This window comes from Sebastes umbrosus, chromosome 21 (assembly GCF_015220745.1).
Source record: "Sebastes umbrosus isolate fSebUmb1 chromosome 21, fSebUmb1.pri, whole genome shotgun sequence".
In the NCBI taxonomy this organism is placed as follows: domain Eukaryota; kingdom Metazoa; phylum Chordata; class Actinopteri; order Perciformes; family Sebastidae; genus Sebastes; species Sebastes umbrosus.
The window spans coordinates 21,051,475-21,078,280 of NC_051289.1; the positions used below are offsets into that span (position 1 = coordinate 21,051,475).

Below are 26,806 nucleotides of genomic sequence, written 5' to 3' on the forward strand. Positions count from 1 at the left end.
ACACGAGAGAAAGAAAAAAAAAAATGCCTGTGTCATATAATTCACACTGTGAAGTCCCGTATGCTCGGTTCATATTATGCACCGGTCTTCAAATCCAGTGAGCGCAGTGAGCGTTTAACAATGAGACAATGTGATATTTCTGGGTGACTAGAAGTCAATAGCGAGAGCCTTTAAGATATTTAGAGGCTAAATCTGAGCTATGAGAGATCATTCCTCCCTTGACTTATATTCAATACTGATTTTCTGGGAATTCATCATGTCAGTATCTGGAAACCGAAGCTGAATGACAGTGAAATACAATGTTTTTGTTTCCCAAAATGAAACGTTAGCCCTTCTCCTATTGACGTCATTCTCATACGTGCGAGAGAATATTTTTTCACTTTCACAGTCTAGAGTTTTACATCTAAATACAGGGGGGAAAAAACATCTATTCTTCAGCTTCTCCAAGCTCTCCTCTCCATACTTTATGGCAAAGGAGGAAATGTTTTGCTCCAAACTTTGAAAAAAAAGAGTCAACAGAAAACCCTGCGGGATGCTGGAGTCAAGGAGGCCCCCTGTTATCTTGTTATGGCAGCGTAAACGGTGAGGCAACACTGAACGCCTTGATGGAGCCCAGATAGACGAGTCACACACACACTCACACAACATCACAGCAACACCTGATGTTGTCTGCTTTCCAACTTTACTTTTTGCAAAACTTTTCTCCCTGGAAATAAACATTTCCTCCTGTTTGCACTTTTTAAAACAATACTTTCTCATTTCCATTCATACTTAAAGGTGCAGTGTGTAGGATTTGTCGGCATCTAGTGGTGTGGTTGCAGATTGCAACCAACTGAGTACACCTCCGCTCACCCTTACCTTTCCAAGACTGCGGTAATGTGAGCCACTGAGAGCAAAATCATGGTAACACCGTTGGCCTCGCTCAGAGGCCATCCTTAACATCATAACACTTATTGAGGAGAAACGGAGGTCAGAGGGTGGCTGGCGGTACCAAGGTTTTACACTCTGCACAAGCGTGTCTGCCACTACGGTGGCCTTCAGGTAATGTAAAAACGCTCTCTAGAGCCAGTATTTGGTTTGTCAGACAGTTATGATTATTATATCCCATTTCTGCAAATAAATCCCACAAACACACTCTACTCGTCCTACACATTGATCCTTTAAATGTCCAGTGTGTAGGATCTGGCGGTATCTAGTGGTGAGGTGAGGAGATTGCGACCAACCAGCAAGCTACGGTGGCCGACACAAAAACGCAAATGGCTCTCTCTGGATCCATTTGGAGCAGAGCCAGTGAGTGTATATGTGGGAAGTGAGTGATGAAGCAAGAGAGAGAGAGCAGCGGCGAAGGGAGCGAGTAACGGTATCGACTCTGGCCCAAGCAGGAAAAGGTAACAGTGTTTGGTTTGTCCGTTCTGGGCTACTGTAGAAACATTGCAGTGTAATATGGCGGACTATGCGAAGACGACTCGCTCCCAATGTAGATATAAACGGCTCCTTCTAAGCTACCGAAAACACAACGATTCTTATTAGACACTAAAGAAAATATACTTATTAATATTATAATCCATTTGTGCCAATAGATCCCCCTAATTGTTACACACTGGTGCTTTAAACCATGAACATCACAAAATATTCATGTGGTGGTCGTGTTAAAGGTGATAATGCTGCTGTCGATGATGATGATAATAGCATAGGAAATAGAGAACGAAGCAGGTAAAAGCAATATTCACTACGGCAATGCTAAACCTCACCCGCCTTAGTTACTGTTGCTACACCATTAATGAAGTAGATGGAAACAAAACCCTCCTGGAATCCGTTCAACATTAAAAACAGATGAATGTGGTATAAGAATACTGTTCCCTCACTCAGTCTTACCCAAACTAGACTATGCAAGGCTGGGCCACAACATGCCCATAACAGGAAGTGTGGTTTTCTTTTGCCAACACCTGTTTAATGGACTTCTCTTGAGCTTCGCCTGGGCAGGCTGACAACTCTGTGTTAGCGCCTGAAGACCGGGAAGAACGAGCGGTTGGAGGAAATAAGAAAATGATAAAAATTCAGACAGCGCCCCGACGCTCATGCAAAGTTTATGGCACAGGATGGGTCGGGGAGAATGTGATGAGATCCTCCCGTGACCGGCGGTGTGTATAACCTTCACATTGGGCGGAGAGATACAGTCTGACAGTTCTCTGCTGTGTTAGACAATATCCGACCTATTCTCACTGTACTGGTCGTGTTTCAGCTGAACGTATCAAGCTACAAGATAAAAGCTTGTTATGGGTTCAGATTAGGGGAACCGCATGGAGGGGGGATAACATTATATATTCATGTTTCAGTTACATGTTAGGAAAACCAGCATGAGTGCATCATTTAAAGCTGAAGTAGGTGAGATTGGAGAAAATATGATTTTAAAAAGTTATTTTTATAAAACGGTTGCTATATTGTGACAGTAGTACATGAAACAGTTAACCTGAAAAAAATCATGTTCCTCTGTGTCCTCTGGTGCTCCTAACGGCATCTGCAAGATTTCACAGACTGGAGGAAAACAAGCAGTAAGAGCTGATCTGAAGTCCGCTGTTTATCTGCTGTCTATGAGAGCCGGCTGTCAATCACTCGCAAACTCCGACCAAACGGTCAAACTAGGCAGCGCTGATCAAATATGAATCAATATTATGTTACGTTAATGCCTATTTCTCGCCTCAAATGTTTTCAGAATCATCTTGTAGTGCACGGTTTAGCTGTAAAATGAGAAAATTTGTGACCCGGCAGCCATGTTGAATTCTCTTGAAGGAACGCCAAGCACCGGTCACATGACCCCAGCACAGCCAATAGGAATGTTCTTTCTCTGAAATGACCTGTGATTGGCCAAAGTCTCCCTTCACGGGTTAGATTTGTTAAAGCCTGAAAACAGAGCCATGAGGAGGAGCAGAAATCTAGTTATCTCTCAGAACATTTGAATTACAATATGCTGAAAGGTTATTATGGAATTTTTGCCCAAAAATATATTGCCTCCTGTCACTTTAATATTACTGCATTGCATGGTATTTTCCTTTGGACTACGATGAATGGCATTGGGGCGCAATGCCTGCCCGCAATGCATCCATCACACGCATTGAGGAACGTTTTCACTGACCAGTGTTGATTGATGCACCATCAATCACTTCTGTGTGGAATCCTGAGGAGATTCCACGCAGACACATCGCCCTAATTATCACGAGCAGCGTGAGCTTTCCAGATGGTTTCCTAATAGTATTTTGTTTAGTGTCCTGTAGTAATTTGTCTGTAGGCCCATTGATCTGTTGCAGCAGGAAGGTTTGGACCGGTTTCACACAGCCTCTCTAGCAAGAATAAATTAAAGTTCAAATGCAGCTTTCAACCAACAGCAGCACTTCTGTCATGAGTGAAAACTCTCAGTGTAGTTATACTGAGGACTAAACCAGCCTACATTTCTTAATTAACGTAAAACTGCAATTAATAGCCAGGCTTTTATTTGCTTCAATCACTTAACTCAACCGGTGTATATTTGGGAAAGCCGTCTATATGGGACAAGCCTTAGTTCCTTTCGCACAAAACTCAGTCTCAGCAAATATGGGAAATACTATCACATTGTTTATTTAGCAGTATGAGAATTGCATCTATAATGAAATAGGCTTTTGAATCAAATATCAATTACGAATCATTCATTTGTAAAATTAACTCAACAATTGAATTGTGGAGAATCTAGGTCAAATAAACGCATCTAATTGAGACATGCAATTATTTGTCAAAATGTGTAGCCACACCCAGTGAGTAAAAGGTATGCTGTTTTCATACTGTCACATTATTTGCTGACCAAACATCAAATGCTGCTGGCAAGGTCTGATGTCGATGCTGGATTGAATCTAAATTGTATCGTTGTCCAAACAATATGTATAGTATCGTATTCAAACTTTTACACCCCTAGAGACAGGTGTTCAAGACTGGTGTTGTGTTTTGTAAGTTACATCAGTGACGTTTGTCACGTGTTTTTTTGTGACGTTTGTGACATATTTTCGGTGCTTATGTTATGCTGTTTCTATACATATTTTATTTAGTTTAAGTACATATTTAAAGGCCAACCTTGACATTTTTCCAAAACCTTACTAAGTGGTTTTGTTGCTTCAACCTAACTGCGGACATTACCATAGTTTTGTTGCGTGGTGTACAAAAGACTAAAATGCTTCCTCATGACACGTGTAATGTCAGTGAAATGTCATGCTATTCATACACCTTCCTGTGAGACCAGGTTGAAGAGGCTAATGTTAACTACACAATATATAAACTAATTGGACCCTAAGTTTGATGCTAACCCAAGACCATAACATAAAATCAGCTACATTACCAAGCCATACATTGTCCTTTATTTGGTTGCTGAGGTTCCGTGTGAATTTTTCGGACAAAAACCAGCTTTTGGTCTTGTTGAAATACTACAGTGTATTTTATGGCTCCCTCAGATGATGAAAGTGCTCTATCCATAAAGGAGCGTGTTATCCGTCAAGTGCAATAATGAAACAGTGTAGTGTTTGCTACATCAACTTCAAATTGAAATTGTTTGTTGAGGGTTGATTAGACTAATTAAATCACATAAAAAGAGGCAGAATTCCCTTGAGCCCAGATTAAGATCATCTGTGAACAATTCAGTCAAGTCTCAAACGCTGCCTGTTGGTGAATTATGCAGAAACAAGAACTCCAGCCTTGTTTTGCACTCCAGATAGCCATCTCTAATCAAACAAAGAACAATGACTTATGCTGCAAGAATTAGTGAATTACACACATCTTTCCTTTCAGCTTGTTTTGGTCCTTATCCTGTGCCGCAAATTTCAATAAACCTTTGATTTGGTTTGGTCTGGTAAAGATGAAAGACGACACATAAAATGAATCGAGTTGACTCAATCCTCTAATGCTAAGCAGTTCTATTGAATGAATAATTAGTTTTTCACTGCTGGTTACTTGCTACAACATTCCTGACTCTGACCTTTTTTTTTTTAAAGTCAGCCAGAAGGTCTGGAAAGCCACCTTTGTGCTTGTGTTTGCAGTTTCGTCTTCTTAATAGCCAAACAGGTGTATGAGACAGAATGTCACAGACAAGACTGTAGGACTGCAAAAAAGCCACCGTCTCTTTTCTCTCACTCTCGCACCTCCTCTAACCCTTGCACTGACTGTTACAATATGAAATGAGACATATTGCTGCTGACAGCGCACTCGTTTCTCAAGGAAATGTCAGCGCGGAGCCTGTTGAGAGTGCGGGGCGGGCGGAGCACAGGGGGGAGTTCAGACGCTTTATCTGTCTGAATCCTCTAATCAGGATCAGCTTAGGAAAAGGTCCGATTTGTATATCGCAATGTAAATCCACGGGAGCCCACGGCACCCCACGCCTTGCATTTATTGGCCAGAAAATCCCCTGTATGGTGCTTGGATGGCTTCTCTGATATTATGCTGATCATGGAGACAGCATATTGAACATGTTGTGGCTCTAATTCATTACAATCATGAGTGTTGCTTATCTACTTAGTGAAAGTGCAAAAAATATTGAAGCATACAAGCCCTTGTGAGCTACAATCGTTTTTCGTTGGACTTTACCAGCTGTTACATGCAACACCCTATATAAAGGTTTGGGGTTACCTTTGGGCATTGGGAATCTTTGAAAGGGCTCATGAACAATGCAATATCTAATGACTTCTGCAAAAAAAGGGGGGAGTTTTATTAATAAAAATTAAACTAGACAAAGGGCAAAAAATTAAACTCTTGCCAAGTTCAACACCTTAAAGCTGACAAAACATCAAACTAACAAACAAAACCTAGAGTTCTACATATAGCTGCAACCTTCCATCCCACTGCAGAGAAGTGAGTAGCACGTTAGCATCTCAGCCTGATTTCAACTGGAATATACCATCTGCTCCGGTAGGCACAGGGGTGAGTTAAACAGGTAGTATTCAAAAACTGTAAAATAACTAATAACTAAATAAAGACTTAAGATACTTCAATATTTCTGACATCTATCGTTAGCTATAAGCACACACAATGGGACACAAGAGTGTCATCTACTGTTTAACAGTTTTACCATTCCTACACTTGACAGAGCCCAGCCCCTGCTGAGGGACTAGAACGATACACACCTGTTTCCAACATCACTAGATGAGCAGATGACAAAAAACACACCTCACACCTGATCTTCATCACAGTATTTTTAACTTTTTTAGCACCTCACTGAAGAAACTACACCACTTGAACCACACTGTTTTCTTTGTTATCACTGATAAATTAACTGGTTTACCTGACAAAACACAGTGCTAAAATTAATCATGTAACACTTAAAAAAACCCTGATAATGTTGGACCTAAAAAAATCATTACTGAGCCAGGGGGAGGGGGTAATATTCAGAAAAATTCTGAGAATATGAAGTCATAAATTTCCAAGAAAAAATGTTTAAAAATAGAGGAGTGCAAATCCGTGGTAACTCCAGCCACCATCTATGAGAAAATGACCCTAGTTGTCTTATTCAGCATTCGGTTGTACTTAGCTCCACCCTCTCGTGTCACTTGATGGCCAAAAGTATTGTAGAAATTATAGGAGAGTAGAGACAAACTTTTATTTCAGCACAGTTACACTAAAAATCAACTGTTGATGGGACTCTGAACACACTTACCGCGGTAATGGAATTTTCCCGAATTCTTTTCTTGTAAATTTACGACTTAATAATCTTGTGAGTTTTTTCTTGTAAATTTGCCACGTTAATATCAGAGAATATCCAAGTTTTTCTCGTAAATTTACGACTTTAAACTAAAAAATTCCACGTCTTTTTCTCGTAATGTTAACCCCCTCCGTCGGCTCCGTAATTATAATTTTTTTACCTACAATGGACCTAATACTCCGTCGTACAAAACAGCCGTTTTAAAAAATCCGAATAAATTTTTGAACTTGTCGATTTATCTTTGCTATATCTTCCTGCAGTACTTGTGTGCTGTATTTTATTTAGCTCACAGGTATACTGCACTATCCATCAACCATATATACTATACTGTAGCATTTTCTGCATCAGCAAATGGTACACAGATATGACCCAAAACATTCCCAACATCAGTAAATGGCAGTGTAAGTCAAACTCAGGGATTCAAACACGTACACACAGACACAATGTGCACAGTTACCATGCTCGCCACATGCTCCAAAGCTTAAATCAGTGCATCATGTTACTGATCTCAATAGCTAAGCAGAATAATTAAGACACTATATGTGAGCTACCTTCTCTTATCATGGCACAGATTTAATGACCTTTCATCAGGGGTAAAAAAGAAACACTACTGTGCTCCAGCACCTTTTTAATAATCTCCTTGGTTTCCTCATTTAGATTTGATTGGCTATGAAATGCACCGGCCTGCCGGGACTCAGGTTTCAGCATTCATCAGCATTTCCTGGTTGTAAATTGATGGCACAAATAGAGACACACAGTGCTTTCACAGGAATGCATGAGGACATCCACACGCACACAAGCATAGTTAGTATAAATTATGGAGTTCTACCTAGAAAAGGGCTTCTTCTATGTTTAATGCCATGTGCATCAAAGAAAGAACCAACACATGCAAGGTTATGCTGGTTGATAAATTGTGTGTTGGAGTGTTGGAATAACTGAGTGGATGTTACTTCAGTTCAAACCTCTGCGGTAGAATAAATGAACCACTGATAATTCCCTTGAGAGTCCTTCTATATATGGTACAGGAGCTAGACATGAAGAACGCACGGCTACTACTCGATTTAATCAACCTGTACTAGCCAGCACAGACTAGTCTTAATGTACAGCACAGTCGCACAGTGGTGCGTGGAATAGTCACTCAATATAATGTATTGATTCGTGCACATAGACAAGAATTTCACATTTTTTTGTGATGGTCAGCACAAAATCAATTTGTATGTAATCCACGTAATTGTGAACCAGGAAGTATAAAGAGCGGCGAATGCTGCGTAGGGAGGTCGGGATGGATGGGTGGGTCAAAAAATATTGGACTTTCACCCAGGAGACCGGTGTTCGTGTCACTACGAAACCAGAAGTCAAAGTTGATTTATTTGTCAGGTAACATCCGTACTTAAGTTCTGGCACTTTAGGAGTTATTTTAAACCAAACCACGATCTTTTCCTAAAGCTATCCAAGTAGTTTTTGTCACATAACTTCCGTACTTAAGTTACGGCACTTCCAGTGTTATTTAAACCAAAACCGCAATCTTTTCCCAAGCTTAACTAAGTACTTTTATTTTGAAAAGACTGGAGCAGAAATTGCCGCAAGCGTCGCTGGACATTCGTAGGAAAAAGCCTGAAAAGGTTGTTGAAAGTTGTGCTGAGCGTCACCAAAAAAAAAAAGGGAAATTCGTGTCTATCTACACGAATCAAATAGATACAATTTTGTTTCTATTTCACGAACTGACGTGAGACTGTGTTGAAATGTAACACAAGTATTTGCATTTACTATTTTGTAACTTTTCAAGTATGGAGGTTTTGAGAACACAATAATCGGTCAATTTGTGTTTGGACGAGTTGGTTTCACGAGAATCATTCTGCAACGGGACATGATTTTTGTATGAAGTCAGATCTGCTCTCCTGAATCCGGCACAAAGTCAATCATCGACTGGTCTAGGCTCTGCGACCTGTCCAGGCTTTTAAAGGCCAGCCTGAGTCAAACTGGAGGGGACAGTGAAATCTCATATGATGGCAGATTTGTGTGCCAGAGTTCAGTGAATGCCAGCTTATTGCTATCGAAAAGGTCACCGGGCTAGAAGCAGAATAAAAAGCCTTTGCTGGGGAGCGTGGTGTGTGTATGAGTGAATGTACGTGTGTGCATGTGTGTGTGTGTGTGGGGGGATGAAGGCCGCAACCTGAGGTAACCATGCTCATATAAGCACCACACCCTCGAGCTGCATCTCTCAATGTCTCCCTCTCCTCTCGTCAGGCTTCGGTGTCTGTTACCTTCAGCGCTCCAGGAAGCAGACGCGAGGCTTTAAAATACACCCGCCTCTACGAGCGCAGAATCAATTACCAGAGAGATGAAATTCTCCGATAACGCGGCCTAATGATAATTGCCCCGAATCTGCAATGATCTGACTTACGATACAAACCACTATTGGCATTGCAGCAGCGTATTGGCAGCCGGAGTAGCTGGAATATCAATGATAATTGTTCTGATGTTGATTCGGAGCCACGTTACTGCCCGGGGGTAAACATAAACCAATTGCAGAGAATTGGACTCTATGGCAAGCGGCAGGGGTCACATTTCACTGATGTCTGTGTGATTCGCGATGAGTACAGTACAACAGAGAGAGGAAATGGTTATGTGGGAGCTAACCACTGCCTGTTTAATTGAAGCCCTCCTATCACACTGACTGGCGGAGACACGAGGGCGACAGCGCGGCGAAAACTCCCCCACTAATTCAATAAGCGCTCATCAGACTGTTAAAAGGCTGGCAATAATAATAATAAACTCTGTTTCAACTGTGCGTCCAGAAATAGAACGGCTCCACTGGAGCGTCACACACGGATGACCGCTGTTCATCATCCAGTTTATCCACAACACGGCCGCCGAGCAGCAAATACCAGACACACTACGGGTTCAATCGCGGATCAATCGGAGGTCACGGGGCCGCCCAGAGGGAGATCGGAGGGTGATCCCATTTTGACGATGACCTCCCAGATATGGCTTCCTACTCCCCCCTTCCAACCTCCTTCGCCTTCAACCAACCTTGGCCGATCACGGGGAGTCAGCATTTTTCAAAAGTGCCTGAGAGATGTCGGGCTGAATAATGTGTCCTATGAATAAAACACATTAGCTACAAAACATGTTGAATTATTCACATTTCAGAGCCTCCATCCCGCCCCACGCAGGAGATATTAGTTCTTCAGTCGCCGTATGCTTTGCACATAGTCCTCTGAGTCTGTCTCCCCCATGTTCGCTCCGTCTCGCTTCCCTCTTGATCATTCTCTCGCTGTCTCTGTCATCTGTATTTTGTTAATCCCTCTCTGTTCCTCTGTGTCTCCTCTCAGCTGACTTTCCGCTGATGGCGACTGTCTATTTATACTCCTCAAGTTACTACTTTTTCCTGGAACATCTTGCTATTTATCTAAAGAGCTCTTGAAGCTGTTGAGGAGTGCATTTGTTCTGAGAGAATCTTTGATGACTTGGTAACACACGACGGCCCAAAATGGATTCATCATTTAGCGTTAATCTGAGGCGACCAGCTGTGAGCTTCAAAGTGAAAAGGACCCGGAATAAGGAGGAGGGCGGTTTGCTAATTAAATACTTGACCTAATATGCATCTTTTGCTCATTTTATTTTCAGCTCCACTGGGGAATTTGTGATTTTCATGATTGCGATGTAATTTGCAGAATCAACAGCACCACATGAACTTCAAAGGGTAAAGCAATCAACCAATCACTGCTTTTTATAGTGCCGTTTGAATGCGAACTCTCTCTCGTCCTCCAAAACATCACTTTTGAGTCGTTACCATGAAACTAGTGTGCAGCAATGTGGAACCCCTTCATCAACAGGTCGATCATGGCAAATTTGTTCAGTGACTCAACAACCCCTTTGGGATGTGGATTAAGAGTCTATACAGCCACGCTACCGGCTCTGTGAGGCTGAACTCACTCACAGTTGAGCTAAAAGCTAACGTCAGCAAGCTAACATGCTCACAGTGACAATGCTAACATGCATGTATAACGTTAACCATGTTCAAACCATCTTAGTTTGGCGTGTTAGAATGCTAACATTTGCTAATTAGCACTAAACACAAAATAGATCTGAGTTGACAGCAGGGGCGCTGACAACCACTGAGGCTGAAGAGATAATCCTCCTACTTTATGTCAAAGTACAACACCATACCAGAAAGTCTGACATAGACAGACACAGTCATTTCTCACAGGAAGGCAAATATGCCGAAAGCAACAGTCAAAAGGTGGCACTGGATCCCCCAAATAAACCTTTTAAAGGGATAGTTCAGGTGTTTTGAAGTGGGGTTGTATGAAGTACTTATCCATAGTCGGTGTATTACCTACAGTAGATGACGGTCGGCACGCCCCCAGCTTGGAGAAACAGAGAAGAGTTACTGAACAGAACCAAAGCAATGAACTGCTGTGGACGGGGGCAGCAGCAAAACGTATTTTTATGCACCTAAAAGAAAAGCCCACTTAAAAAAATTGATACCAGTTTAAGTGCATGCTATGTTTAGAATATTTTCACCATTTTACCTGCCATCAGACAGCCCTTTCCAACGAGGAACTGAAGCCGTTGTATCCATCTATGCTTTAACCAAAGCTCCACCAGACTCCATTGAAAAAAACTGTAATTTTACCTGAAATAACACAGGGGTCGCTGGTCTACCGCTGCCTCGATCGGTTAGTTTGTTTGTGCTATTGTGTGACTTTGGTGAATCCGAACTAACCTAAGACACAAAATAACACAAACAAACTAACCTATCAAGTCAGCGGTAGACCAACAACTCCTGTGTTCTGCGAGGTAAAATGACTGTTTGTTTCAACACGGAGTCTGGGTGATTTGGCAAGAGCATAGATAACGGCTTTGGTTCCCGGTCGGAAAGGGCTGTCTGACGGCAAGGTAAAGCGGTGAAAATATTCTAAACACGATGTCTAGGTGTCTAAAATAAGTTTTGTAGCCGGCCCCGTCCACAGCACTATATTGCTTTGCTCCCGTGCTGGTACTCCTGTTTCCCCAAGGTGGAGGCGGCCGACCATCATCTACTGTAGGTAATACACTGACTATGGATAAGTACCTCATACAACCCCACTTCAAAACACCCAAACTATCCCTTTAAAGGTGAAAAATGACCATACCATGACCAATAATGAATGCTGACGGTGAATGCTGGGCCACTTGGGTTTGAGTAAAAAACAAAACAAAGGAATGAACACTTATAGCTCTGCATGTGCAAAGGTGCTGCTAAATGTAAGAAAAACAAAAAAACATTGGTGTACTGGAGCTTAAAATAGTGCTCCACTTAAGTTCTCATACATGCTGTTGTATTTTTAGTCCACCTGTGCACTATTTCACCCAGAGACTGTTTGAATTTTTAGGCCACCCACTCATCCAGCTCGGCGAAAACACACACGCACTGACGCTAACAGAGAAGCCGAAATCACGAAGAACTGAGGTGAACTGTGTTTTTATGTGACTCTGATGTGTGTGTTCATTGGTAGAGTCACATTATGCTGTGTTTTCGGCAAGTGAACAGCCCATGAGACAGTGTTTGCAGTGCACACTCGGAAGCAGCTTTCTAAACAGCAGAACATGACGTCAATGGGCACAAGCCTCTATTTCTACAGCCCCGGCAACGTATCTGAGTCACACAGGCTTTCAAAGTGTCTGTCACGGCTGTGGGGTCAGAACAAGCCGAGGAGATACACAGATAAGAGAGCTGCCTTGGGATTGCGTGTGTGTGTGTGTATAATTAAAGCGAACATTTGGGGGTTTCTTCACTTTTGCATGTACTCACCAGGGCACAGTATGTCTCCGGAGGGTCTCCACAGGTGATGTTGGGAGGATCCAGAGTAACCTTCAGGTACTGGGTCATGTCTGCTGCTTCTGGCTGGCAGGCCATGTAGTCCCAGGTTAAGCCTTCGTCTGAGTAAATCTGGGACTTACACACGTCGTAGTGGCCCCACGCTGCGGGGTAGTGCTGAATGCCCGCCTGGCAAACACTGGTCCACAGCGCCTGCAGCGCCAACGCCAAATGGAAACGCATGGCTGGTCCTCTCTCTGCTCCTTCTCAAGAAGGAGAAGGGGTGCTAACAAGAGATCCCTCTTCTACTTCTTCCGCTTACTGCAACTCAACTGGAGTGAGGAGGCATGCCAAACTCCCCTCAGTTGGAGCGAGAGTTTGTTTTTTTCGAAGTATTTTTTCTTTAGTATTTCTGTCTCTCTCAGGTTTCTGGAGTGGTGGATAACTACGAGGGATGGCGAGGTTACCAGCCCATTGAGAAGATAAGAGGAGAGGACTGAGGGAGGGAGGAGAAGGAAGGAGGAGGAAGAGGGGGGGGAAGGCGAGAAGGAGATAGCCCTCTGACACGCTGATAGGAAGATGAGTGGCAGGTCTTCTCAGCTAGCCCGGCTGTCAATCATGGTCCTCTTCCTGCGTGGCGATCTGGTGCTGCGGAGAAACAGAAGAAGAGAGGGGTGGGGGGTGAATATACCTCCCTTAAGGGAGCAGAATTTGACACTGAGAGAACATTAGCCGGCGCCGTGGCACCGGTGAGAGGTGTATGTGTGAACAGAAAGTTGGATGGGTGCGAGATAGGGGTGCCATGTTGGCGTTTGTTGTCCATCAAAACACAGGAAATCAGTCAGCGAGGCCATCAGGGTAAATTGGATCCTGCTGCTTTCACGCCGAACCCTCATCTCACTCAGCCGTATCAAGCCTACAGGGTTACATACAGCTGCCATACACACACCCCCCCCCTCCACACCCCACACTGTATGAGCTGCAATGATAAAGAGTAGAGATCAAGATCACAAAAGATGGAGAAACTTTTTGTTTTATGCCATCCTGGTCATCTAAGATCTGACGGTGCCGTCTTGATCATGAGCAGTACTTTGAGGTGCTCCACTTAAAGGGGCAGTGTGTAGGATTTGGTGTTATCTAGCGGTGTGGTTGCAGATTGCAACCAACTGAAGTCAAACGGCAGCTGGCAGTACCACGGTTTTGCACTCACTCGCCGCTCACGTTACCGCAGTTTCGCAAGCGCGTCGGAGAACTACGGTGGCCTTCAGGTAACGTAGAAATGTTAAAGTGTTTAGGTTTGTCCGTTCTGGGCTACAGCAGAAACATGGCGTAGCAGCATGGCGGACTCCCTGATGAGGACCCGCTCCCTATGTAGCTATGAAGGGCTCATTCTAAGCGAACGAAAACACAACAATTCTTATTTTGTAGGGATTATACACTAATGAAAACATAGTTATGAATAGTATATTCCATTTCTGCTAATAGTTTCCCGAAAAATCTTACACACTGCTCATTTAATGTTGTAAATTGAATGCCAAATTGAATTTCAATCTACTAGTTCTATGACAAAACTTAAAGAATATTATTACTATTAAAAATTATTGTTTATAACCAAAGGAGTTCTGTGGAAAGGGAGACTATATAGCAGTGAATGGAAATGAATGTGTCTGAAATGGTTCACAAAATAAAACTTGGCGACACCACCAGCAATAGCAGATCATGATCATTTAGTGGACTACCATCACTCAGATCAAGTGCTATAATGGAGCACTGGAGTCAGCGGTCCACCAGAGACTCCTGGATGACTTATAATTATGACTGTGTTGTCATCAATGGGTGTGGGATGTTAATGGCATTGAATTATTATCACAGTATAAAAACAACCTGTTGCTCTGGAGTAATTAGTACGTCATAAATAAAGTGTCAAAAAATGAAAATATCAGGTCATTGATATTTTTATATTTCAGCTCATGAACTTGACTAAATGTACTTCAACCTGCATTCTGTTTCCACTGAGCAAATTTGTCAGAGAGTTTGTCACTATGAGCAACACCTTTCACATTACACACAGTCAACTGATCAACACTGTCTCACATCAGTTTGTGAAATAGTCATGAAATTGAATTTTTTTTATTTGTGTACATAGATGCACACAGCATGACTTTCAATAACGTATTTTTCGTGCCTTTTCCTACGAATGTCCAGCAACACGTGACGCACATGTCAATTTCCAGTCTTTACAAAATAAAAACTACTTAGTTAGGTTTAGGAAAAGACCGACTTGGTAAGGTTTAGGCAACAAAACTACTTAGTTAGGTTGAGAAAAAGATCACAGTTTGGGTTTAAATAACACCGGAAGTGGCATAACGTAAGTACGGAAGTTATGTGACAAATAAATTAACGTTGATTTCTTCTGGTTTCACACGGGACACGAACAGCGGTCGGCTCTGTGATTTTTGACCCTGATACTTTATACTTCACGCTTCACAATTACGTGGATTACATACAAAATTGATTTCATGCTGACTATCACGAAAAAAAATTAAATTCATGTCTATGTACATGAATCAATACATTAAATTTGTGACTATTTCATGAACTGCTGTGCGACCGGGCTGATCTGATCCACAGTTCATGTACAAACATTGATTATAGCAGCTTTAATTTACTTTTTTACAAGAGTGAACAAATGAAAATACCAACATCAGACTTTCATTTAAACAGGATAAAGTGTCCACTCTTAGTCCCATTTTGCAGCCTAGGATAAAACGGTCATATGTTAACATCTTGTGACTATAGTGCTGCTTTCAAGTCTCTTCTCTTAAGTGGTGGAGCTGCCCGTAGCAGGAGCCACTGCACTCTATCACATACAGTGATTTACTGTACTTCCCAGGCTACATAGCACCCATTTATATCTGCCAACCGCTGTGAGCGGTGGCCTCACTTTTTCCTTTTGTCTCAAGTTTTTGTAGCTGAGCATCAGGCAAACATATACCTCTGCTGTCTGTTATTCTTTCCCTCCTACTGCTCCTTCCATTGACTACAATGTGTATAAGTATAATCAGATATATGCCTATTTTTAGAAAACGTTCTTCCTTTTCTTTATTCTGCTTTTGAATTGACCTTAAAAAGTCTTTTAAATGAGGCTGTCTGCAACCTGCCCTTACCTTGATGTCTCTCTAGCCAGAAACGCAGCAGTGAGCCAGTTGGCCGAGCCCGCGGATACGGGTATGTGGTATGTTTCCTGCCTTCAAACAGCAGGTGATTGATGGAGAGTAGAGTCGATGGACAGACCGGTAGACATTTTAGTGCTGCTTAATCAGTCGGCTGAGTCAGTGTATGTTTGTGTGTGTGTGTGTGTGTGTGTGTGTGTGTGCTGACCAATACACCCTCCAGTCAGTCATCAGCGATCAATTAGAAGCTACAGAGGGTTTGTTTATTGAAAGATGCTGTTACACATTGCTAATTAATTCCAATTTTAATTTAACATTAGATTAGATTAGACACTAGGTCACAGCAGCATTAAATTAAATTAAAGAATAGTGTATTAGTAGAAAAAAAGGGGGGGCAAATTGGATTATATTAGCATACTAAAAACAGATTACAGTTTATAGAGATGTATAAAATGTATGGATTTCAGCGTGTACAAAATGTGCAAAAAAAAGCAGCACTATCAGTCGAGTACAAGCTGTGACAGAATGGCGAGGAGGTGACCTGTGTAACGTGAGAGTGTGAGAAAGACAATAAGTGAAAAATAATATACTGTATGTACAGTACAGGAGTTGTGTTCACATTTAACGGTCTACCCGAAGCCTGAAGACACACCTTCCAGATGATTCACTTGATTCTGGAGACGGTGATAAGAGGCACAGACGTGGAGATTTGACGTACAGAAGAAAAACGACAATATGAAGGATCATTTGCAGTACTGCAGTTCCATGTGTGTAGCCTCTATATAGGGATGTGATGATAGTAATAATTACATTTGCCTCTTCAAAGTGTAAATTTGTGTTGTACCAAGTAGATCTAGAGCTGAGTCTGTGTCCGAAACTGTGTGCCATTCAGAGCCGTTTCAATCTGATGGGATGTGAATCATCATTTTAAGGAAGGGGCCGAGGCTCAGTAGCAGACGAACTAGGGCTGGCAAAGATAACGCCATAATAACGCGGTAATGCAAATTTGTTTTAACGCCACTAATTTCTTTAACATATTAACGAAAATTTCAGTTTTAAAGCTAAATAGAAGATATCATATGAAACTACAAAACCCAAGGAATCCATTGGTACCAACCATGTCATACTAGCTTGTCCTGAAGGAGGCTAAATAACGCTCCAAACTTATGCTACATTTTGGTGAGGAAAAACTGTCATGGCCGTTTTCAAAGGGGTCCCTTGACCTTTGACCTCAATATATGTGAATGTAAATGGGTTCTATGGGTACCCACGAGTCTCCCCTTTACAGACATGCCCACTTTATGATAATCACATGCAGTTTGGGGCAAGTCATAGTCAAAGTCAGCACACTGACACACTGACAGCTGTTGTTGCCTGTTGGGCTGCAGTTTGCCATGTTATGAATTGAGCATATTTTGAATTAATTTGTCATTGTTTGTGTTGTTAACTGATTTCCAATAATAAATATAAACAGACATTTTCATAAAGCAGCATATTTGCCCACTCCCATGTTGATAAGAGTATTAAATACTTGACAAATCTCCCTTTACGGTACATTTTGAACAGATAACAAATGTGCGATTAATTTTCAATTAATCGCGATTAACTATCGACAATGATGCTATTAAACGCGATTAAATATTTTAATCGATTTGCAGCCCTAATACAAATATGTCATAGGCAAAGCAGCAAAGGGAAAACATCCTTTGATACTACTGGAAACAAGATGGTGTCGGCAGAAAAACTTGGTAAAGGTGAGGTATTCAAGACGTGGCACGATAAGATGAAAAAGATTCTCTTAAAAGTGGATGCAAACTGAAAAAAACGATCCATCACATCGATAGAAATAAGCATTATCGACAGATATGGCTGTAAACTGGGATTCAATTTGTCACAAGAGGATGGAGAAAGACTGTAAAATCAGTACAAAATAAAAAAAAAATACAAGAGCCGGTATTGCAAGTCAGAGGACGGAGGAAGGAGGAAGAAGAAGAAGTTAAGGGGGAAAAGAAATGAAGCGCCTTAAATGTAAAATGCAAGAATGTCAATGGGGGAGATGTCAGCAGGTGAGGAAGCAGCCAATTATCCAGAGGAACTCTGGCACCGAGCTCCCTGTTCCCATTAAGAGACATAATATTACCGTGTTACGGAGGAGACTAAAGAGATGGCCGCTAAGTGTCTGTGTGTGTGTAAAAGTGTGTGCGCCCTACGTGCAACCCCCGGATAAAGAGGGGTTCAAGTCCTGGGTAATGAGACAACAAGCGGTGGCAAAGCTTCGGTAACAAGCAATAGAGATCACAAAAGCAGGGGTCATTATCACTCCACGGCGTCCCGGACACCGCGGCGGCCCCTTCCTCTCATTACTCCCTGCTTATAACCCTCCGTCGCCCCGAGGAGAAGAGGTGAGGGAGAGGAAAGGAGAGCAGATGGAAGAAGTGCGGATGTGCATTTTAAGTGAGAAAAGGGTTTATTTTAGGGCAGGTCGCTTCCCCCAACCATCGATCAAGGTCCGAGGACATCAGAGGAGGCACGCTCACAGGATGTCTGAGATTCTTCCATGTACAGGAATATATACGCACCGTAGGCACGGAGCGGTAAACACTTACAGTAACAGTGGGAGGTCGCCCGGTGTGACCGCCACACAAAACTATTTTTGTAATAAATAAAATGCTTATAATGTACATTAATGAAGCCGATCACAACTTATTTATCCAGCACATTTTATCGACGGCATTACCTGTCGTGTTTTAGAAACAACATAAAATATGTGAGAAAGGCCCATATGAAAAATGGAGGTATAAAATATTTAAATATATAAAAATAAAAGCTGAAAATTTGTGTGTAGCAAAAAGGGAAATATGGGTTGAGTAAACCAAAATGTTATTCACATTCAAATGTAAAAATGTATGTGGGTGTTAAACCATGAGAACCACTAAAGATCCCCTCCAGACACGTTTTAAGACCAATAAAAACACTCTGCTTTAAATAATAATGTGTGTTGAAATGATTTTTCCATAATAACCTTGCATAAAAATTCTTAAAATTACAGCTACTCCTTCTCCCTCGTTGGAAATGCAGAATCTATGAATATGAAAATATTTTTTTTTCCATTTCAAAAGTTTGAATACTGGACACATGACTAATTTAACTCCTCTCAAGTTTCCACATCACATTTGTATAAGTTGCATACTGGACCATAACAGTAACATACATAACATGTACATACAGTACAGTACAGTACATGTTAAACTCTGAGAAACTTTAACAGCCTTCTCTTGTCAGACTGCACATACATCAGTCTGCACAGTGAAGCTCAAACATCACCGTGAAGGAACAATACGCATTTTTGAGTGGAGGGGGGACTTATGAATAAAATATGAAAAAGATATGAAAAATGTAAATATAAAAAAACATGAAATATAAAAAAGTTAAAGCAGGAATTTTAAGATGTAACAAAGAGGGAAGTAAAAGTGGTTTCAACTAAAGATATTCACAAAAAGGAGGGTTTTAACACTATGAAGGAAAGTTAAAGTAGCCAAAATGTTATCCTCCTATGCAGGTTATAAACCATTAAAATATTCTAAATAATAAATTCAGTGGAGAGTTAAGTGTCTCATTCATATAAATAATATGTATGGTGGAAAAACTGCATATTTGCATGTTTTTCTGCTTGAAAATGATCAAATTTAACATCCAAATAGGGTAAAAAAAAAATGATTGTCAGCTTCAGGCCAAATATATCAACTTTAGCCTCCACTGTGCACAGTGCTAGTAAACCACATACAGTAGACCAGTTTGCAATCACAGCCTGCCCGACACGACAGGGGGGACTGAAGGTACCAAACCGCCAGCGCTGCAAACAGCAAGCTCAATTTTATATCTAAATATATGAATCTTTCACAAGGGAGAGGATTTGTTCGGCCGTTGGGTTCATGCCACCCACCCATGCACCCAAACAGCCCCCCATCCCCCACCATGAACCCGACCACTCCCCCGTCTCTGGGGCTGAGAAACAGCCCTTTGGTGTCCGCTTCTATTCCATCCCCGGGGCCACTCGAGCGTGACGGAGTGTTTCTCCAAATCACAGGGGAAAAGTTACACGCATGCACGTCCCCAGAGCCGCTCTTTACTACTGGTGGGAGTCACTATAGTAAATCATGCATATCATCAAATGAACAGCCGAAGGAGCACGTCCCTCATTTCTGCCCTTTTTCCAGCTCTTACTCGCTTTATCCCTAAAACGTCTGCAAGTGTCAACCAGGTAATTAACTTCTCACTCGGAGGATATTTGGAACCCTTTCGGTGGCAATTTGATCAAACTGCAAAATCTGACTTTTACATTTCAAATAGGCAAATAAGCACAGCAACAGTTTGTTGATTTGGACCAACAGCGTTTTCCTCCTCCTGTCCCCCGACCACTTCATCTCCCATCCCTCCACTTTTCAATTATTGATCATTTTATTCTTTATTGACCAGCGGTTTGTGTGGGTTCAGCATTTCCTCCTGCTGCTGGCTGTGCGGTGCCAACATTGTAAACTGCTCCAGACTGCATTCAAAAAGGCCCATTTTGTCATCACCCCGGACACACTGGAATAAACTGTCAGGTCATAATCTCACAGGAATCACCTACGGTGGCCCACAGGGGGCAGTACTTACACACCTGCCTGTCTATTTAATAATTCGACAAATTACGTGATAATAAATGTTCCAAAATTGACAAAAACGTCCACTTTAGCTCTGAAGGGTGTGCTCGGCTCAGACTAAGGTGGAATAATTACAAGGTTACCACTGATATCCTCGCTATTCCCCCCCTTTCATTTTTAATTTCACGCATTTTATGCACTTTCAAGGGCAATTTCTGACCCTGCTTCTGTCCTGTCTCTACCTACTTTCATCTTTCCTGACTGTACCTGTTTCATATTCCCCACCAGTGCCTCTCTAAAAGGGAAACAAGAGTGCAGGAGAGAGAAGGGCAGGAAGACAGGAGGGCAGACAGTCAGAAACAGATGAAAGAAAGATAGAAGCTGGCCCGGCTTCAGAAAAAAAAAAAACCCAACCTCCTGCCTGCTCTCTGTGCTCCACTCACCAGATTTCTCTGCCTGCCTTTCCAGAATCCCTAATCTTGCCTGTTAACAACCTGCCAATAGGGCCGCTGCCCTCATGAATAAACATATGGAGAGTGGAGCATGGCCCCGCAAACATGACAGCCAGCCTTAGCGTGGAACAGCGAGCACGCCTATAATGCATCCCCGGGGCTCGCCTCCGAGTCAGCCCATCACTTAGCGCTTCTCTTCCACTTCTTAAAATGTCGCCGCCTTCAATCGGCAGGCTTATGATCTTTTAATAATGACGGCAGGTATAGCGAATGGCTGGAGTGCTGACAGCTGGTTAAGTGACTGCGCTTTGGGGATGGGTGGGCAGCAGCTTCAGGAGGAATCAAAGCTGTGTGGCTCTGCTCTGGGGGTTACACAAACAGCCAGCTTGTATTCAGGCTTGTTTTCTACCTCTGATATGATAAACTACGACCTGTCTGTGCAATACAAATAGGAGCCATAACAAGAGAAAGAATTTCATTAGTTTGGAGTTTTTATTTTGAGAGGCTTTTCCCTTCCCTCACAAGACAGATTTGGGAGAGTGACTGAAAGGGCTTTATTAGTGCTGGCGATCAAAAAGCCTTGCTTGAACCCTGCTGAGGTAATCATTCCTTTAACAGGATGTGGCTGCAGCTTCTGCTCAAATCCAGCGTCTGCTGGAGCCAGACAGGTCAGGCCTCTGAAGGCCAAGGCAAGTCCCTGACTGGCGAAGACGTGCTCCACTCGGCCTCCACCAGCTGCCTCCGCCTCCGTCACTCCCTCTGTCCCTTCTAACGCCATCCACCACCACCACCACCGCCGCCACCCCCTCCCCTGAGCTGCCTGCCACATGCACTCCGTGTGTGCGAGAGCAGCACTTCTGACAGGGTGACTGTGCCGATGCTGACCCAAGTGGAGCTTGAACACCCTCGGGCGTCAGTTACTCCAGCGCCACATATACAGCAGTGAGTGCACGGGGCGCCCAATGAGACAGTGAGACAAGATCACGCCTCCCTCCATCTCCATCTCCATCTCCATCTACACCCCCCCCTCTCTCTCCCTCTCCTCTCCTTGCCACCAAGCATGCCTCTCTTTGCGACACAGGAGCACCTTATGCATTATTAAAGACACTTTTCCTAAAAGGCTGCTAGCACATTATTCTGCAACCACAGTGACATGTCTGGATACTCAAAATGTCCACTTTAGCTCGAGAACAAATGTGCTCGCCCTCCCAGGTAGCTCTCCTCTCTCACGCTGGAAATATATATATATATATACAGCAGGGGGGATAGCCACGGCGTTTAAAGAGACAGCTGCTAACAGCCACGCAGAAGATGACTCATTATTACCTGTCAGTATTTCACAGGATGAGTCAAATAATAATCAAACAAATGAGAGTTGCAACAGTTTTCTGAATGCTGAAACTTCAAAATGCACAGTGTGTTCACATCCAGTCAGTATGTGCCTCAAGACAGCATGTTTTATGATATGAGCAAGTAATAATTGGTGTTATCCAATACAAAACCAAGGTAAAATCAAGTGCAGATTATAACTATTATGAATAATATCATAACTGAAGACTTTTGGGCAATAGTATCAGCCTTAAGTCATACCAACGGGGCTACTTTATTCCAATAGTCTTTATATATTCTTGGATATATTTCTTTAGTGTTGACATGTACTGATCCTGTGCATTGCTTGGATAACCTGCTGCTGTAACACAATAATTTCCCCATTTGGGATCAATAAAGTACATCTATCTATCTATCTATCTATCTATCTATCTATCTATCTATCTAAAGCACAAAAGAGCATTGGCACTAAATGAGAAGCTAAAGAATGAAAGCATGTACCAGAGCAGATCTGTAACAGGCTGTTCATATAGTGACGTATTAGCAGGTAGGCCAACTGGCTGCAGCATGACACAATAATGTAATTACGGGTGATGGATGGATAGATAGATAGATAGGCAACGATCAGGTAATAAGTTCCACAAGGGGGCGCCTCTAAAAAAAAAAAAAAAAAATGACCTGCTGTTAAGTTTTGGATGCGTTCAAGGTCGCCTCGTTTGTAAATATGAATAAGTCTTCCTTTGTTTTTGTTTGTTTTAAAAAGTTGTTTATGCTGTTAAGAAAGGAAAACACCCACAACTCTATGCCCACTCCTTACCAACTTCCAACACCAATAAGCAGCTATACTTCAACAGCTCCAACACACAACAACAAGTAAAGTTTACAAGCAAAAGGAATAAAGAACTTACTTATTTCTCGTACGAGGTAACTCCCTGTTCCCCCCTGCCCATTAAAACACCACTCAACAAGTTCAGAGCATCGGAATGAACATGAATGAAGAGAAAGAAGCTCTTTAAGACGCGCTCCTTAACGGGAATGTGATGAGTGCGCACGTCAGTCTCTGAGGAATCGCTGTGCGCACCATCTCTCCATCTCTCACTCTGGTTTCTTGTTGTAAAGGGGGGGGGGGGAGGGGATAGAAAACGATCAAGAGGAGGATTTTCCTGCCACTTCAAAACAAATGAGTGATCGTCGTCCTGAGGGCTCGGTCAGCACCGCGCCGGCTGGAAACGGAGCTCCGGTGCCAAAGTGTCCATCATCATCATCATCCTCTCTCTCTCTCTCTCTCGCTCTCTCTCCAAGTGTCATTCCATCACAGCGTCAATCTGGTGATGTCCGCAGAAAAAAAGGAAGAAAAAAAACACACTTCTGCAAAAAGAAACTTTCACCCTCCTGTTTTTATAATTCCTTCATTTCCAAACAGTCCGGATCTCTCTCTGCGCGCATCTCTCTCCTCGCTGTGAAGAGGTTTCAGCCACTCAACGGGGACATGGATCACACCAATTAGACTCGGCGGCTGAGAGAATATCCGCTCGCATCTTTCTTCTGCTCCTCGGCACGGCACGGCACGGCACGGCACCGACCGCCCAGACAGACTGGAGCTGACGGTGGGATGATGATGATGATGATGATGATGCGCTCCGAGGCTCTATTAGAGGAGACGCGCACTCAGCTGGTTTCACCCCCCACACACACGCACACCTATGGTTTCTCTCCCTCCACCCTTCTAGCCCCGTCTCCTCCACCTCGCCTCCAGCTCCACCCACCCACACCCATCACACATCCACACACACACGCGCACCATCCTCTGTGGGGACCCGTGTGAGACTCCGGAGGATCAGCTGGAGTTGAACCTCTCTCTGGTGGAGTTCAATTATCCAACAAATGCGCGCGTTATAATGGTCTCTACGGAATTATTGCATCCGGGTAAAATAAGAGGCAGGATAAAAATCTCTGACTCTCAGTATAGGCGATTATTATTATTATTATTATTATTATTATTATTACTGGGCAGCCAACCAACAGCGTGCACAAAAAAAATCTAAGATATTTATTAACAGCATTTGTGTTTCTGTCTCTTCAGATGCACAATCTGTTCTGCACGGCTCCAAATGGCACACCCTACTGCTTTATTACTAATCATTATATGTATATTATAAAGTAAATGTCATATTTGACGTGTAACACTTCAGAATGGTGCGTAATTGTCTCCAAAAAAAGTGGTTTAACTCTATTATGTGAATACAAAAAAAGGAGCGTACCCAGCTGGGTTTATGTAGTTTTACTATCCTCGCCTCATTCAATAAGTTGTTTAAACTCCAAATAAATGGTCTGAATGAAATAACTCTATAAAAAAAGAGGTGTTACTCCAGAGCTGAGGTGTCATTCTAAAAAATAAATAAGCCGCAGATGATTGGGTAATAAATAAAGTAAATCTTGCAATTATTATAATGTCACATCACAGACCTGCTGTGATGTGTTTTCTAACTGACTATAGAGGCGACTTTTTTTTTGCTTCACTCTACAATAAAATTGCTAAGGAGAATAACTTGATCAATCCTAGAGGAGTGCACCTTCTTCTTCTTTTTCTTCTTCTTCTTTTTCTTCTCAAACCTTAACTGACTAGCACAAAGAGTGTGTGAGAGAGAGAGAGGAGTGTTATCAGGAGTCAGGTCATGACACTGGGTGCACAGGTTAACCTCCTACACAGCTCAATGTGTCTGCATGCAGCCTCTATAGGCCCGGAGAGAGGCCCTAATCACACATCACCATCACCATCACCATCACCTGTGCTGCTGCTGCTGCTGCTGCTTTTAACATTCATCAGAAAGAAAGCCACAGAAAACGTGCGTCAAAGACACAGATTGTTCTTAAAAGATGAGATAAAGATAAAAAAAAAAGGTGGTGATCCAGCGTGACAGAAAAAACAGTCAATTGGATGACAGGAGCGCGTTGTCTCCGTGTTATCTCCAAATGACTGTGAATCATGTGTTATTATCTGCACAGAGCATGACTGATTCATCTCTAATGAGTGAGATGTGGAGATGCAGTGCGCTCACTGTGTCCTTTATAGCCTCACATATATATATATACATACATACAGGTGAGGAGTTATAATAGTAAGAGTGCAGGAGTTTAGTCTGAGAAACAAAACCAGCTCGTTCCTTCACAGAGTGGAGACTATATTTAAGCTTCACCTGATTTCTTTTTTTTTTTGTTATCGCACCAAACGCTGATGAAGTGGGGACATTCCCACGCACAGAGAAAAAAAAAAGGCAGAATACTGAATGAAAGCAGAGAAAAGATAACCAGAAAAAAAAATTAGCATCTGTTCCCAAAATAGTCTTATAGGCTTATACTTTCTCTCTCTAATCACGACGCACATTGTGTTTTTTGGCCACCCACTCGGCGCGCGTCGCTGCTGGAGCTTCAAAAGTTTACGCGCTCCGGAGCTCCGGTTTGGAGATGGAATGAATTGGAGGAAAAGAAATGAGTCTCTCACCTTGCTGCTCTTCAGTGCTTCTTCATACCGCCGAGGACAGCCGCTCCGTGTCGCCTGTTGCAGCCCAATAAATCCGCTTTAAACCGGGACATGTTATCTTCTCTCTCCGTGGAGGAAGAAGCGACCAGCTCGTCTCCGCCGCTCCCGGTGAATGGAGGGAGAGAGCTTCCCGGTGTACCGGCAGCAACGTCACTTCTAGAGCCGGACAAACTGAGGAGGAGACGACGGGGAGAAAAAATCCTCCACGCTGATTGTAACGATTTCAAATAAGAAAAAAAGTGAAATGATATAAAATCAGACTCTTGGTGTGTCCTCAGAAAGAGCCTGAGAGGCAACAGTGAGCAGACTCTCTGCTCTCACACACAATGAGCCTCTGAGCCTCTGACAGCTGACTTTCACCTCAACTTTACTCCTTTTGCTGAAGCCTGATGATGTTGAGACAGCCAGCTGAGTGTGTGAACAGAAACATCTGGAACTGGAGGAGCACCTATATTTTTTTTATAAATCCTTCAGTTATATTTTTATATTTTTTTTTTTTTTACCACTGAAACATATTTTTATTGTGACAACAAGTCACTGAGAGAGCACTGCAGGCAGATCTGATCATCAGCATTAGTGGGCAGGAATTTGTGGGATTGCTTTATGGCATAAAGGGGGAAATTGCTTTATTGCACAAACCAGAGAAAGCTTTCAGGAAAACCTAATAACTTCCTAATGATGGACTGAAACCACATACACAGAGAGCAGAGGGGGTTATGATGGTAACATTTTGAGCAACCGCTGCCATATACTGTGGACTGCCACTCTCCTGGATTATAGGACTGCTGTTTAGAGTCACTATTCAGAGCTGTAACAGTTGATTTAACAGCAATATTTTAAAACTGCTACACATCATGCTGCAAACAGTCACATGAGGATATTTATGATCGACATCTAGATCAGCGATTCTCAATGTGGGGTGAGCGAAGTAATTAGCTACAAATAATAAAATTGTGCTGTACCAGTAAACAGTGCAGATGGGGACCATTTACTCCATTCATACAAGCACATTGTGTCCGTTACTCCCACCCATGTTAGCTTTGGGCCAATAGAAACTCTGATATGATTGTGACACATGCACAGCAATAAGTTCATTAGTATAAAGTTGAAGCACTTATTGAAATTCAGCTTTAAACTGGTGCGGTATTAGGAA

The 26,806-nt window shown here is 42.6% G+C and overlaps 1 protein-coding gene and 1 long non-coding RNA gene across 13 annotated transcripts in view; one reads left to right on the top strand and one right to left on the bottom strand.

Annotated features, from left to right (window-relative positions):
* Window positions 1-26,116, bottom strand: part of ntng1a (netrin g1a) — a 128,559-nt gene extending 102,443 nt beyond the window's left edge. For 5 of the 12 annotated variants that reach the window (XM_037756738.1, XM_037756732.1, XM_037756735.1 and 2 more), the window contains exons 1-2: window positions 25,615-26,116; window positions 12,510-13,163 (exon numbers count right to left, since the gene is read on the bottom strand). In XM_037756738.1, the coding sequence (XP_037612666.1) occupies window positions 12,510-12,758 (249 nt within the window). In that variant the 5' untranslated portion in view covers window positions 12,759-13,163; window positions 25,615-26,116. Of the gene's footprint in view, window positions 1-12,509; window positions 13,164-23,020; window positions 23,825-25,614 lie in introns of those variants that run through there. The other 7 variants (XM_037756740.1, XM_037756739.1, XM_037756743.1 and 4 more) reach the window with 5 other exon arrangements.
* LOC119480473 lies at window positions 1,028-13,916 on the top strand. Its single transcript, XR_005204940.1, has 2 exons — window positions 1,028-1,075; window positions 13,811-13,916. It is a non-coding gene; the product is annotated as an uncharacterized LOC119480473 (long non-coding RNA).
* Window positions 26,117-26,806: the final 690 nt, after the last annotated feature.